Genomic DNA, 14,833 nt, shown 5'->3' with positions numbered 1-14,833 from the left:
GTCAGGAATATCCCCTGGCATAGGAAATGGCAAACCATCCTAGTATTCTTGCCTAGAGAGAACCCATGGACAGAGGAGCCTGGCATGCTACAGTCCGTGGGGCTGCAAAAGAGTCAAACACGAGTGAGCAACTAAACAGAAACAACATATGACTTATTACTCTTGTGAACTTACAAGAAGAACTTAAGCTACGTCAAGTGGTCTTATCCTGTACAGTTGAATTCAGATAATAATGTGGAAGCATTTTTTCCAGATTATAAAAAAATCTGCAAATAGAAAAAAAGTTGAAAAATATAAATAAGCAAAAAAAAAAAAAATTATATTATCCAACCATTCCATCTTCCAGAGTAACCTATCTACTGTGAGTGTTTTGGCAAGTACAATTCCAAGAAGAAAAAAATTTTAAATCATTTCTTCTCCTGACTTCTCTTCCTGAAGACCTAGATGCTTTTCCTATAGATGAGTCTGAATAAATTGTCATAACAGGATTATAAAGGGAACTCATGAAGTTTATCCTATTATTCCTGTTTTTTCTCTCCAGAATTGAAGATGGATGAATGAAAAAGAAAGCTCACAACCAAGTATTTTATTCATCATGTATTTTCCCACGTAGAAATAGAGAATATAAGACTAATTTTTGGTAAAATGGCTTGTGTTTACAATTTATCTACTTAACATGTATGTTCTAACTTGTAACGTTTAGACTTTCTGTTATTAAAAAGACATCACACATTTTCAATGAAGCATTTTGAAACTACTGAATCATCAGTCTGTGTAAATTTGCCTTTCTCAAACTGATACAGTCAAGTTTCTTACTCCTTATATTATTTCATCTAGAATTGAATATGATTCACAGAGTATACTTTAAATAATTTTAGTTTTAAAGGTGTTCAACCAGGGGTACATTTTATTTAAAGCTTTTTAATCAACTGTATGGAACTTTTAAGTACCCAGTAAGAAAGATGCCAGATGCATGAATAGCAAAGAGCAGTTGTCCCTGATGTATTATATTGAGATAAATCAGGATATGACTTTTCTCCACTTCACTATAGTAATTCTATGAGTGACGATGTTGTTCCCAAAGTCACATTATTATAGGTTAATCTAATGGTCAAAGCTCTGACCTCATGTACAAAAATTTTATAATTGAATGTTAGGAGAAAATAACACTTAAAATAACAGACTCTTTGTTTGACTCTCTGCATTGCATTCTGCATGCTATTTTGCAGTTAGCAAACCAATAATAGGAATAGTGAAATCCATGTCGGCCCCCAAAACAAAATATGATTTTAGTTTATCAAAAATCTATTGGGGGACTTCCCTGGTTGAGAATATGCCTTGCAATGCTGGGGACGTGGGTTTGATCCCTGGTTGGTTGGGGAACTAAGATCCCGCAAGCCTTAGAACAACTAAATCCACACATCACAACTGGAGAGTCCATGAGCAGCAACTAAACGTCCCTCGTGCCACAACTAAGACTCGAGTTATCCAAATTAAAAAAAAAAAAAATCTATTGGAATAAGAGGAAAAAGACTCTTCTGTCTTAAATGACTGACATGGAGTTTAATATGATACACTGGAAGATTCCATATTAATCCTCCTAACCCTCTAATCTCAACAGATACATCATGGATGCATATCTGCTTTGGACACATGTGGTTGCTTTCAGCCTGGTTATAAGAAAAAAGAATGTGTAAATATAAAGCGTTAAATCTTGTGATATATTCTATCCATATGTTTGCCAGCTCTAATTGAATCCACAGAAAAATGTTTTTTTTATTAGTAACTCTTAGCTTCCTACATTTTTCTCATGTCTTTCTCATTTGTATTTAAAGTGCTTCCTTGCCTTAGGTACAAATATCTTTAAATATTTGTGTGAAAGATTTTCTTTTGGAAACTTTAACTAAAATGATTTTTGTCAAGCTGGTAGGTTTTCTCAGTGTTTCTCTGGACCCCAAAGACTTTCTCAGCTTGAATTTTGCATAGCAGCCTACAGTTGGTTCTACTCAAATTCCTTTCTTTTTTTCTTCTCCAAGCCCTCACCCGATCCCATGCTCACTTTGCTTTTCACTTCTGGTTTTTATCTAACTTAAATACAGAAAAGCAAAGATGAATTTTAAAAATTTGAGGAAAGGGAAGAAATTAAATGGCAAAATAATGGGAACTGTTGGGGAAAAATGACCCTCCTTGAGTTATTTTATATTAGTAACAAACTTGTTTAACCTTCCCTGTACCTAAAATATGAAAACTATCCAAAGTCAAGTATCAAAAGTAAGTAACAAATATATTAATCTTATGTAGCACTGACAAAAATAGACATGCTCCCCTAATATGATGTAAATGTGTACTTGGTAAAAGACTAAAAAATGCTAAGTGATAATGAGGTCACTAAATAGTTCAGTTTCTGCAAACTAGGGTCTGATTATCTACCTGTAAAGACATTTGAATTTATCCTCAACAATTCAACTACTCCTAAAAACACAAATATGGGAGCTCCATTGTACATGTCTACTGTCAAGCTGATTTTCATTTAAGGACACATATAACATTCTATCCTTTACAAGGCATGCAGAAAGGAGATAGCAAGTAGGCCTGAGTCTGCTATCTTTAGAAGGGCCCAGCTTGCAAGCTGGGCCCTGGATTAGAGTCTGAGAATTTAAATAAATTCTAAACAGCTCCCTATCTTGATACAAAGTTTCCTTAAATGGTAGAGTGGTTCACTGTGCCTAGTTTGTTTATACAAATCACATAGTTCATGCTGCACATTTAATTTCCATCTGGGAGCCTAGAATTTTGACACATACTAAAAAGAAGTTGCCCATATGACCTCTCTCTAATTAAAAACCTTGGAATTGAGTAACAGGCCTTCCTCCTAGACAACATTTAACACCTGTTGTCAAACTTGTCACTGAAAGAATTAAGCATGCCCTGTGAGACTCCACTGGGCTAGGACTCTTGGAACCCTGTGCCTGGTTTCCTGCAGATTTTACTCCATGTGCCTTTCTATTTGCTGATTTTGCTTGGGATCCCTTTGCTATAATAAAACTAGCTGTGAATACACTATATGCTGGTCTTCCCAGGTGGCTCAGTGGTAAAGAATCCACCTGCAATGCAGGAAACGCGGGTTCAATCCCCGGGTTTGGAAGATCCCCTGGTACAGGAAATGGCAGCCTCACTGCAGTATTCTTGCCTGGAAAATCCCATGGACAGAGGGAGCCTGGCAGGCTACAGTCCATAGAGTTGCAAAAAGTCAGACACCACTGAGTGACTTAATACACACACACAATATGCTGAGTCCTGTGAGTCTTTCTAATAAAGCACCAAACTTGGGAGTGTTACCAGGACCTCTGATACCCATTGATTTTTGTCTTTCTTAAGATATATAGATTTTAAATAAATATTTATTGAATAAACACTATATGAATTGAATTATGCTATGTGAAACTAAGATAAGTAACCCAGACCTATTTTAAGAAATTCAGTTTTGTGGCTATGTCTACATACAGAAATATATAAAAAGGATATCCAATTAACTGAGTCAAAGCAGAATAAGGAAAATACAATAAGCTCTTTTCAATGCAACTTTTGAAGATGTAGACATTTCATCTCATTCAAATATCAGGAAAGCTCAAGGCATGTTATTAGAACAAGTAGATTTTGACAGGTTATGATATTTGAAGGCAGGAGAAAGAGGAGTTTTGGAGGATTTCCCTTGAAATTTTGCAAGTGGATAGAAAGTATGGTAAAGAAATGAATAATATAGAATATATCAAGGAAATACGACATAATAATAATTTTTACTTGTAGCACAAAGTGGAATTTTCAAATGCTCTTGATTAGAATCCTAGTAATTTGAATGTCTGATTTATAAATCATTTATAATACTGGAGTGGGTAACCATTCCCTTTCTGCAGGGGACCTTCCTGACTCAGAGATCAAACCTGGGTCTCCTGCATTGCAGGCAGATTCTTTACCATCTGAACCACCAGGAAAGCCCTTTTAAGCAAAACTTATGGATCATTGTGTGTGTGTGTATGTGTGTGTGTGTGTGTGTGTGTGTGTATTTGCTCAGTTGCGTCCGATTCCTTGCAACTCCATGGACTGCAGCCCACCAGGCTAGAATACTAAAGTGGGTTGCCATTTCCTTCTCCAAGAGATCTTCCTGACCCAAGGATCAAACCCACATCTCCTGCATCTTCTGTATTGGTAGGTGAATTCTTTACCGCTGAGCCATCAGAGAAGCCCATGGATCCTTATAGAAAAGTCCATCAAAATTGCATGGAATTTTAAAAGCATCTCTCCAAAGCTCTCTTAAGCTTATATTCTCTTGATTTTTTAATCATGTTTTTCTTTTCTGCCTCTTCTTTGTTCAGGTCCATCATGAGTGAGGAATGGGATTTGAACTCTACAGAAAACTGGCATTACATTTGGAGTAATGACACAACACATGATCTCTACTCAGATATCAATATCACCTATGTGAACTACTATCTTCACCAGCCTCAAGTGGCAGCGATTTTCATTATTTCCTACTTTTTGATCTTCTTCCTATGCATGGTGGGAAATACAGTGGTTTGCTTCATTGTAATGAGGAACAAACATATGCACACAGTCACTAATCTCTTCATCTTGAACCTGGCCATAAGTGACCTACTAGTTGGTATATTCTGTATGCCTATCACACTGCTGGACAATATTATAGCAGGTATGTTGATCCACCCCAGTATTCTTGCCTGGAAAATCCCGTGGATGGCGGAGCCTGGTGGGCTACAGTCTATGGGGTCACAAACAGTTGGACACGACTGAGTGACTTCACTTATGTTGATTTGTGTACAGCTCAAAGATAATATGAAAAAAATATTTGTCCCATGTCCCTGCAGCCATGGTATGGTCATCCATTCATTTCAAACATTTACAGAGTTCCAAGAACTTCTCCAAGTAGCTGTCCTCATGAGGCCTACATTATAAAGGAGGATAAAAAACAACAAACAAAAAGCTATATAAACAAAGAATAAAAAGAATTATGGGGAAAAGTAAAGCAAGTGACAGAGATTAGGTGTGGAGGCTGTTATTTTTAATAGAGTTCATTGAAGGTCATCCATGAATGATGACACTTCTTACTGAAGACAATTTCCTTGGCAGTTCTGAGCACGTATAGTATGGTAGGAATGTTATTGAGACTACTATGGATTGTAAAGCTCAAAGAACTGCTAAGTGTGGTTTCCATTAATACGATGTCTTCAATCTAATGTAAATAGATATTTAGACCCTCTTGTGGTTAGCTGCGCTTCTCTGGTGGTTGGAGATTTCCAACAGTTTTTGATGGAAGGCAAGCAGCAGGACCAACGATATGTTACAAAGTTGTAGTTTCATTCATGGAGCAGTAATTTACACGTGCAACGTAAACAATGGTTCAGGTGCTACCCTAGAGAACTTCTGAGTCTGTATTACCATTTCTTAACACAACATTGGAGAAGGCAATGGCACCCCACTCCAGTACTCTTGCCTGGAGAATCCCATGGACGGAGGAGCCTGGTAGGCTGCAGTCCATAGGGTCGCGAAGAGTTGGACACGACTGAGCGGCTTCACTTTCACTTTTCATTTTCATGCATTGGAGAAGGAAATGGCAACCTACTCCAGTGTTCTTGCCTGGAGAATCCCAGGGACGGCGGAGCCTGGTGGGGTGCCGCCTATGGGGTCGCACAGAGTCGGACACGACTGAAGCGACTTGGCAGCAGCAGCAGCAGCAACACAACATTACGGCCTCCCCTGGTGGCTCAGCTGGTAAAGAATCCACATGTAATTGATCCCTGGGTTGGGAAGATTCCCCTGGAGGAGGACATGGCAACCCACTCTAGTTTGCTTGTCTGGAAAATCCCCATGGACAGAAGAGCCTGGAGGGCTGCAGTCCATGGGGTCGCACAAAGTTGGAACCAACTGAGCGACCAAGCACAAAACATCACATTATACACCACAGAAGTATAGGAATGGTGTATCTACATCTCCTGGTAGAGTTTTGGTACATAGTACCTGATTAATAAATATTTGTTGTATTAACTAATGAATAGCACTCAAGATATTCATATTCCAAATCTGTATAAGAAAATATAAAAAGTATTTAGATCAAACAAGCCATATCATGGGGCTACTGTGGTGGCTCAGGAGTAAAGAATTTGCCTGCAATGCAGGAGATGCAGAGATGTGGATTCAATCCCTGGGTCGGAAAGATTCCCTGAAGGAGAAAATGGCAACCCACTCCAATAATCTTGCCCAGAAAGTAAACTGATGTTGAATGCCATAAAAGGGAAAGAATATGGTGTGGTTTGTTGTTACTGCTGTTTAGTCAGATACAACTGGGTGACTAAACAGCAATAACAAAAGTCATATCAAAGTGCTTTTCCATTATGGCATTCAACATAGGTTTACTGAAAAATAGGAGATCTCTCTTAAGAATTTATTTCTGTTTCTTTCCTTTCTCTGAAGTGGAAGTCAGGGAAAGTTTAGAGTGGCTATTCTATCTTAATATACTACATAAATTCTGTGCTTCCATAATGCTTGTCATTTAAAAGCAAAATTTATTAATGATGTACATTTCTAAGATGTGCTAGACAAAAAGAGTTGATTAAAATTGTTGTCTCAATAAACTTAAATGATATCAATTTGTCCCCCATAAATATCTATAATTAAATTACTAGATAAGTATTTTTCATATACAATACCCTTCCCTACCCCTGGTTCCTATTCCTAAGAGGCAGCCACATTCAGCATTTTTGCCTTTATTTTTGGTAATTACTATCATATTTCTGAATAACATGTTTTTATTCTAATATATTATCCAACTGCAGAAGATTCAGTTTAGTTCTCATTATCCTCTTCTACCCCAAGAGGTAGTTTCCCTCACCAAACTCCACTGAACTGACAGCACTAGGGCAAAAGAATATAAATCCACAGAAACTGTCTGAATGTGAAATTGGAAAAACAACATGACTGGTTGAAATTCTGTATAAATGCCAACAGACGCATTTATACAGAGCCACAAATATACATTCATTTTTTACCTCCCTCATTCTCTCAATATGAGTATATCATTGTTTTTTGTTAAATCAATATTTAGGGTATGCATTCCTATTATTATATGTATCTTACCCCTGCTGAACCATGTAGAGTACTATAATAGCAACCTTTTCTCTTATAAAATGTTTTTTATTTTCCTGGATTTAATAAGAGCGTCATATTTTGATTTGTTTAATGTTTTGAGTATAGCAATCAATAATGTATTTTCAGATTTTCTCAGATTTTCTTCCAGGAGAGTTAAGTGTCTTGCCAATACCTTCAAATACATAAAAACACATCAAAAAGATGTAAATGAGGTGAATAATAAAGCTTCCAAAAGCCTGTTGTGGGGATTAGAAATGTTAATATATGCAAAATATTTATTAGAGCATATAGAATATTGAAACTACTGTATAAGCTTTGACATTATTAATATACTGAAAAACAAAGCTCTGAATATATTAATGAAAATAATGGGATACATTGATTGTTCCCTGGATCTTTTAGGAAACAGTTACATGCATCTAATTTCATGTCTTTCTCTTCGAAATTTCAGTGAAATTAAAATATACATGTATGATCTCTCCGAAGACTAACTGTTCCATTTCCCTTTCAGGATGGCCTTTTGGAAGTACAATGTGCAAGATCAGTGGCTTGGTGCAGGGAATATCGGTTGCGGCTTCCGTCTTTACTTTAGTTGCAATAGCAGTGGATAGGTAGGTCAACCCCAAACTCTGAATCCAGAAAATTGAGCATGTCTGCAACTATTCTACCTGACCAGTGAAAAATGTGTAATCTATTACATTTGGGCATATCTGCTTAAAATTGTATTCAAAATATATCCCTTTATATATATTATATTATATATATAATATATATATGCATAGTATATATATGTGTGTGTGTATATATTTATGTATTATATATACATAAATGGTATCCACAATATGTATCCCTTTATATATATATATATATATAGAGAGAGAGAGCATGCATGTGCATGCTCGCTCAGTCATTTCCAAGTCTTTGCAATCACATGGACTGTGGCCTGCCCGGTTCCTCTGTCCATGGAATTTTCTAGGCAAGAATACTGGAATGGGTTGCCATTTCCTTCTCCAGGGGATCTTCCTGAGTCAGGGATCAAACCCATGTCTCCTACATTGGCAGGAGCATTCTTTACCACTGCACCACCTGAGAAACCATACACACACACACACACACACACACACACACACACACACACACATACACACACACACTAAGAGTTCAGTAATAAAATAAAACTAGTAAAGTTTTAATATTTTAAAATTAAATAATTAGAGATGATTCATGTCTTAGTTTGGCTTGCTATAACAAGGTATTATATGTTATTTGATGAATGAATAAATGAAAAAATAATACTTGAAGTTTCCATAATTGGTTTACAAAAGGAGCAAAAATACCTAGAACAGCACCTATGAAGTTATCCATAATTTAAGGGTGAGTAAATGGGAGAATTCACTGATTATAAGACTAGATGAAAACTTGGAGGTTAAGACAGAAGACCTATCACTTCATGGCAAGTAGATGAGGACAAAGCAGAAACAGTGGCAGATTTTATTTTCTTGGATTCCAAAATCACTGTGAATGGTGACCACAGCCACGAGATGAAAAGATGCTTGCTTCTTGGAAGCTATGAGGGAAGCCTCATGACAAACCTATAGAGTGTATTAAAAAACAAAGACATCACTTTGTGGACAAAATCCATATAGTCCAAGCTACGGTTTTTCCAGTAGTCCTCTAGAGAGTTGGAGCATGAAGAAGGCTGAGAGCCGAAGAATTGATGCTTTCGAACTGTGCTGCTTGAGAAGACTCTTGAGAGTTCCTTGGACTGCAAAGAGATCAAACCAGTCAATCCTGAAGGAAATCAACTGTGAATATTCATTGGAAGGACTGATGCTGAAGCTTAAACTTTAATACTTTGGCCACCTGATGTGAAGAACCGACTCATTGGAAAACACTCTGATGCTGGGAAAGATTGAAGGCAGGAGAAGGGGATGACAGAGGATGAGATGGTTGGAGAGCTTCACCGACTCAATGGAGATGAATTTGAGCAAACTCTGGGAGGTAGTGGAGGACACAGGAGGCTGGTGTGGTTCAGTCCATGGGGTCGCAAAGAGCTGGACACGACTTAGCGACTGAGCAACAACAAAAACAACAAGATCTTCCATATGCTTTGAAGGAGTTGTAAAGAAAGACAACAGAGCAGTCAAAGCTCAAGCTAACTAGTCATTATATAAAGATATTAGATAAATTAGTTTGGGTTGCTTCTAAGCCATTTAAAAACTCTATTTCCTTATCTGCAGATCTGGAAAACAATCAGTTTTGTAACATGTTAGGTTTATAGAATCATCACAAAAATCCAAGAAAATTCAACAGATGATAATACTTTGAAAAATATGTTATGCAGTTGCATAATTATATGGTTATCTTATACCGGAGAAGGAAATGGCCATTCACTTCAGTATTCTTGCCTCGAAAATTCCATGGAAAGAGGAGCCTGGCAGGCTACAGTTCATGGAGTCACGAAGAATCAGACATGACTGAATGACTGAGCACATGGTTATCTTATAATGAACATAATGAATATCAATAATAACATTAAGAATCACAATGACAAAGATTAATAGCAGTAAAATGAACCAGGGTTACTCTTCATATTAATGTTGATATAGAACACCAGGAAGGTGTATAAACAGAACTCATAATTGGAAACTCTCAGACTCTTACAGCTCTGAAAAAACCACCAAAACACTTGGTGGCTCAAAACAGTAGTGTTTTAGTACTTCCCACGACTCTGTAGATTGGCTGGGTGCCTCTGTGTGGTTCTCCTGCTCTATGTCTTATGGCTGAAATCACTCATGCCTCCACTTATACCATGCTTGCTAATGTTCAACTAACTGGCCAAAGTAAATTGCATGTCCAAGCACACAGATCATGTGTGAGGGGACCACCACAGAAGGGCATGAAGGAGAGTATAAGAATATGAGCTGGAGCCAAACCACATGTGCAACAATCATGTGTGATTATAGGCAAGAATTTTTACCTTTTCTAAGCCTTTTCCCCATAAAGGGCTTAAAGATACAATCCATGCAAGCCAATGGAAAGGACCCTAGAACAGAATATTAAATGCTCAATATGGGCTGGTTAACAATAACATTTTTATTATATCTTTAAAAATTTTATCGGAAGGAGAAGGAAATGGCAACCCACTCCAGTATTCTTGCCTGGAAAATCCCATGGATGGAGGAGCCTGGTAGGCTATAGTCCATGGGGTTGCAAAGAGTCGAACACAACTGAGCAACTTCACTTTCTTTTCACTTTCATTGTGAAAAGTATTAGGTTTTATTTGTGGAAACAGAACTAAAGATTAGAGAACTAGTTATTTCAATTGTCTTATTTCTTCTTCTGAGAGATAGGTTAAATTGACATGTAACTCAGTGTTTCCAACATCATGAAAAACATGAATGTGGTAGAATGTTGTTAACAGAACTTGTTAAACGCCAGTTTCTTCTGGCCTGTTTTCTAAAGAGTGCAATGAAAGTGCATTTTTAAGGGAAAAAAAAATCCTGTATGAGGTAACCAGGTATCAACTAAGTCTTGTTAACAGCTTTTTTACTTCAGAAGGTGAAAAATAAAACTTATTTCTATAATTTAAAACAAATTTTATTGGAGCAGTTGATTTACAATGTTGTGTTAATTTCTGCTATACAGCAAAGTGAATCAGTTGTAAATACATATACATACATCTACACTTTTTTTCTAAAGATTTGTTGTATTTATTTATTTAATTTACTTTTTGGCTGTGCTGGGTCTTCATTGCTGTGCATGGGCTTTTCTCTAATTGCAGCGAGTGGGGCTATTCTTCGTTGCGGTGCACAGGCTTCTCGTTGCAGCAGCTTCTCTTGTTGAGGAGCACAGGATCTGGGTGCACAGGTGTTAGTAGCTGCGGCACATGGGTTCTGTAGTGGTTCACAGGCTCTAGAGCGCTGGCTCAGTAGTTGTGATGCACCAACTCAGCCACTCTGCGGCATGTGGGATCCTCCTGGACCAGGGATCGAACCAGTGTCCCTTGCGCTGCAAGATGGATTCCTAATCACTGGACCACCAGGGAAGCCTGAGTACTTTTACTATTAAAAGTGTCTGATATACTCCACTTATTCATAATTTGAGTTGGAATTAATCCCATGTATTAATTACAGAAAATGCCTCTCTCCTAATTCCAACTTTCTATGTTTTAGGGAGAACATGGATGGAAGACGGTAATTACTTAAATTTAATTAATGACTCAGCCAGAAGTTACGAGGCAGTCCTTCACTGATATTTGCCTTTAATTACAGGTTCCGGTGTGTCATCTACCCTTTTAAACCAAAGCTCACTATCAAGACCGCGTTTGTCATCATTATGATTATCTGGGTCCTGGCCATTGCCATTATGTCCCCATCTGCAATAATGTTACACGTACACGAAGAAAAAAATTACCGAGTGAGATTCAACTCCCAGGATAAAACCAGCCCAGTCTACTGGTGCCGGGAAGACTGGCCAAGTCAGGAAATGAGGAGGATCTATACCACAGTGCTGTTTGCCAATATCTACCTGGCTCCCCTGTCCCTCATTGTCATCATGTATGGATGGATTGGAATTTCACTGTTCAAGAGGAAAGTGCCCCACACAGGAAAACAGAACCAGGAGCAGTGGCACGTGGTATCCAAGAAGAAGCAGAAGGTCATTAAGATGCTCCTGACTGTGGCCCTGCTTTTCATTCTCTCCTGGTTGCCCCTGTGGACCCTGATGATGCTCTCAGATTATGTTGATCTGTCTCCAAATGAACTGCAGGTCATCAATATCTACATCTACCCTTTTGCACACTGGCTGGCCTTCTGCAACAGCAGCGTTAACCCCATCATTTATGGTTTCTTCAATGAAAACTTTCGTCGTGGTTTCCAAGATGCTTTTCACCTCCAGTTCTGCCAAAAAAGAGCAAAGTCCAAGGAAGCCTACACTCTGAGAGCTAAAAACACTGTAGTCATCAACACATCTCATCTGTCAGCTCAGGAATCGACAGTTAAAAACCCACACGAGGAAATTGTGCTTTGTAGGATAAGTGCTGAAAAGCCCTTACAGGAATTAATGATGGAAGAATTAAGAGAACTTACCAGTAGCAATGAGATGTAAAAAGAGCTGGTGTGATGATTTTAACTCTGCTGTATGATATGTATTGGAATGTTGATTTCTATGGCTTCGTACTTCAGTTCTTTCTATTAATGTTAGAAACCCTCTCTGGAAAAAAGTAAACAAAATGAACCTCCTGTTCATAATCAATCTTATTGTATTTAAAATATATACAGAAACTCATACACAAATTGGCCTGGATAAATCTATTTTCTAGGATCAGTTTTCAAAGCCTGGTCTTTTCCAACTTTGCTATTTATGTATGAGTCAAGCAAGTGTTTTATGTGTATATATATGCAACACACATACACACACATTTTCATCAAATGGTGATAAATGGGCAGTTCTTTGCATGAGAGCACGTTTTGCAAATTCTCCTTTTGCTTTTGAATTGGAAATTTTAGACTACAGAACTATTTATCTGTGTGTGCTTTTAAAATGTACTCAGCTTTCTTAGAAATAAGAACTGCAATAGCAAATAAAGGGACACTGTATTTTTTTGTATTTAAAGGTTGACTTTTTTCCTTTTAAAAAGTACAAAGTTGGTAACTATTGCTCCAAATGAGTTATTGTTGGGTTTTAATACTTTTATAAATGAATTTAAGCCCTAGCTGAACCCACGTTTCTTGTAGAGATGATTCAGGATCCCAAGTTGACCTCCTTTCTAATAGAATCCTTGACATAAAAAAGTCAATCTTGTAATAAAGCAGCAGTTGTCAGAGGAAAGCAACTCTCTTTTGAAGGGCTTGATCAGAGATGTTCAACTGTCATCGTAAGACTCCCAGAAAGTTTGAACCAATTATTCCAGATTTCCTACTGGGCAGAACATTTAAATCTGGAAGTCCTACTGGATTAGCAAATTAATACTGTTACTAAGAGGATGGTGAACCTCTGGATTCTGCCTGGTTAGGATTATGTAGTGACAATAGTCATAAATGTTGGCTTTTATTCTGGGGTGAGATAGTCCCTAGAAAATTGGGAATTATAAAATAACAAATAGTTTTGCAAATAAAAATAAATCTCTGGGCTTGGACCTATCATGTTTTCTCGGGCTATAATGTGGTTCAAGGTAAAAGCTTTTCAATACTATAGGCCTTTGAGAAAATAATTGTTTCAGTTGGGTTTATGCTATGTGATATTTAAATCTGTATGTGTTACATATTTCCAAAACCTTTTTTGAATTTCATTATTTCTTATATATAATGTCATCTATGTGTTATGAAAAACTTATTTGGGACTTCCTCAATAACCACTTTTCCAATTATAAAATAATAAAAATTACATTATGAAATATAAAAGCAGTTATTATCAAAACAACACCTGTTACTAGTAGAGTTTTCATGAAAAACAGAATGGTGCAAAAATTGCATATGTAATTCCTCTTCGAGGGAAAAATAAAACAGTGAAAACACTACGTAGATCAGCATCCTGTATGTCTTTGCCAAGAGTGATTATTCAGGAGTGATTATTTTGCCATTGTCTACCTTACAATATCATTAATACATATTAAATTTCTACAGTTGTGGTACTTTAATGGTGAAAAATCATTTAAACTTGTGGTTTTGATTACTAGCGTAGCTGAATATTGTTACAAGTTTCTTACTAATTTGTATTTATTTCTCTTCCCATTCATTGGGCATTTTCTCATTGTAGTTTTGTTGTTGTCTTTTATTTATTACTGTGCACTTTTGGGGGCTTCCCTTGTAGCTCAGTTGGTAAAGAATCTGCCTGCAATGCAGGAGACCTGGGTTTGATCCTTGGGTCGGCAAGATACCCTGGAGAAGGAAATGGCAACTCACTCCAATATTCTTGGCTAGAGAATCCCATGGACAGAGGAGCCTGGTGGGTTACAGTCCATGAGTTTTCAAGAGTTGGACACGACTTAGCGAGTAAACCACCACAATGAACTTTTTGTATCAACCATCAATAACAGGCAGAATTGGTCTTTTTTAAAAAAGCATAAAAATGGTGTCTTTTCTCTGCTTAAAAGCCATTAATCATTTCTTTTCAAATTAGGGGGAAAAAAAAAAAACCAACAAACTCCTTATCAGGACTTACACACCTTTAGTTTTTCTGCCCCGTGTCCACCTCTTACTTAATCTTGTCTCATACCCTACACTCATCATTCACACTACCGGGGCTTGCATTGTTGCATTAGTCACTCAGTTGTGTCCAACTCTTTGTGACTTCATGCACTGTAGCCCACCAGACGACTCTGTCCATGGAATTCTCCAGGCAAGAATACTGGAGTGGGTAGCCATTCCCTTCTCCAGGAGATCTTCCCAACCCAGGGATCAAACCCAGTTCTCCTGAATTGCAGGCAGATTCTTTATTGGCTAAGCCACCAGGGAAGTGCCCTGCCTGTCTGTATGTTCCTCTGTCTTTACCAAGTTCTTTAATGCTTCTAGATTGCACCTGTTTCCTTCCTGCCAGAAACATTCTTCCCATTGGCTACCATTGGTTCTCTCGTTATTTTGGGCTCAAACTAAATCTCCCCTGAGCCCTGTTTATTCCTTCAGAGTAATTCTCATTATCTGTAATTATTTTCAGAATTCTTTTATTTACTTGT

At 37.5% G+C, this 14,833-nt stretch overlaps 1 protein-coding gene across 1 annotated transcript; it reads left to right on the top strand.

Annotated features, from left to right (window-relative positions):
* The first annotated feature begins 4,379 nt into the window (after nucleotides 1-4,379).
* Nucleotides 4,380-13,682, top strand: NPFFR2 (neuropeptide FF receptor 2). The gene is made up of 3 exons (XM_081587110.1): nucleotides 4,380-4,705; nucleotides 7,670-7,769; nucleotides 11,433-13,682. Exons 1-3 carry the CDS (start codon nucleotides 4,381-4,383, stop codon nucleotides 12,265-12,267), a joined length of 1,260 nt encoding a protein of 419 aa, XP_081443236.1. The 5' UTR covers nucleotide 4,380; the 3' UTR covers nucleotides 12,268-13,682.
* The last annotated feature ends 1,151 nt before the right edge of the window (nucleotides 13,683-14,833 follow it).

This window comes from Giraffa tippelskirchi, chromosome 1, assembly GCF_054371585.1.
Source record: "Giraffa tippelskirchi isolate mGirTip1 chromosome 1, T2T-mGirTip1v1.2.pri, whole genome shotgun sequence".
Lineage (NCBI taxonomy): Eukaryota > Metazoa > Chordata > Mammalia > Artiodactyla > Giraffidae > Giraffa > Giraffa tippelskirchi.
Note: the sequence above shows the minus strand (reverse complement) of the source record. Positions and strands in the feature narration are given on the sequence as shown.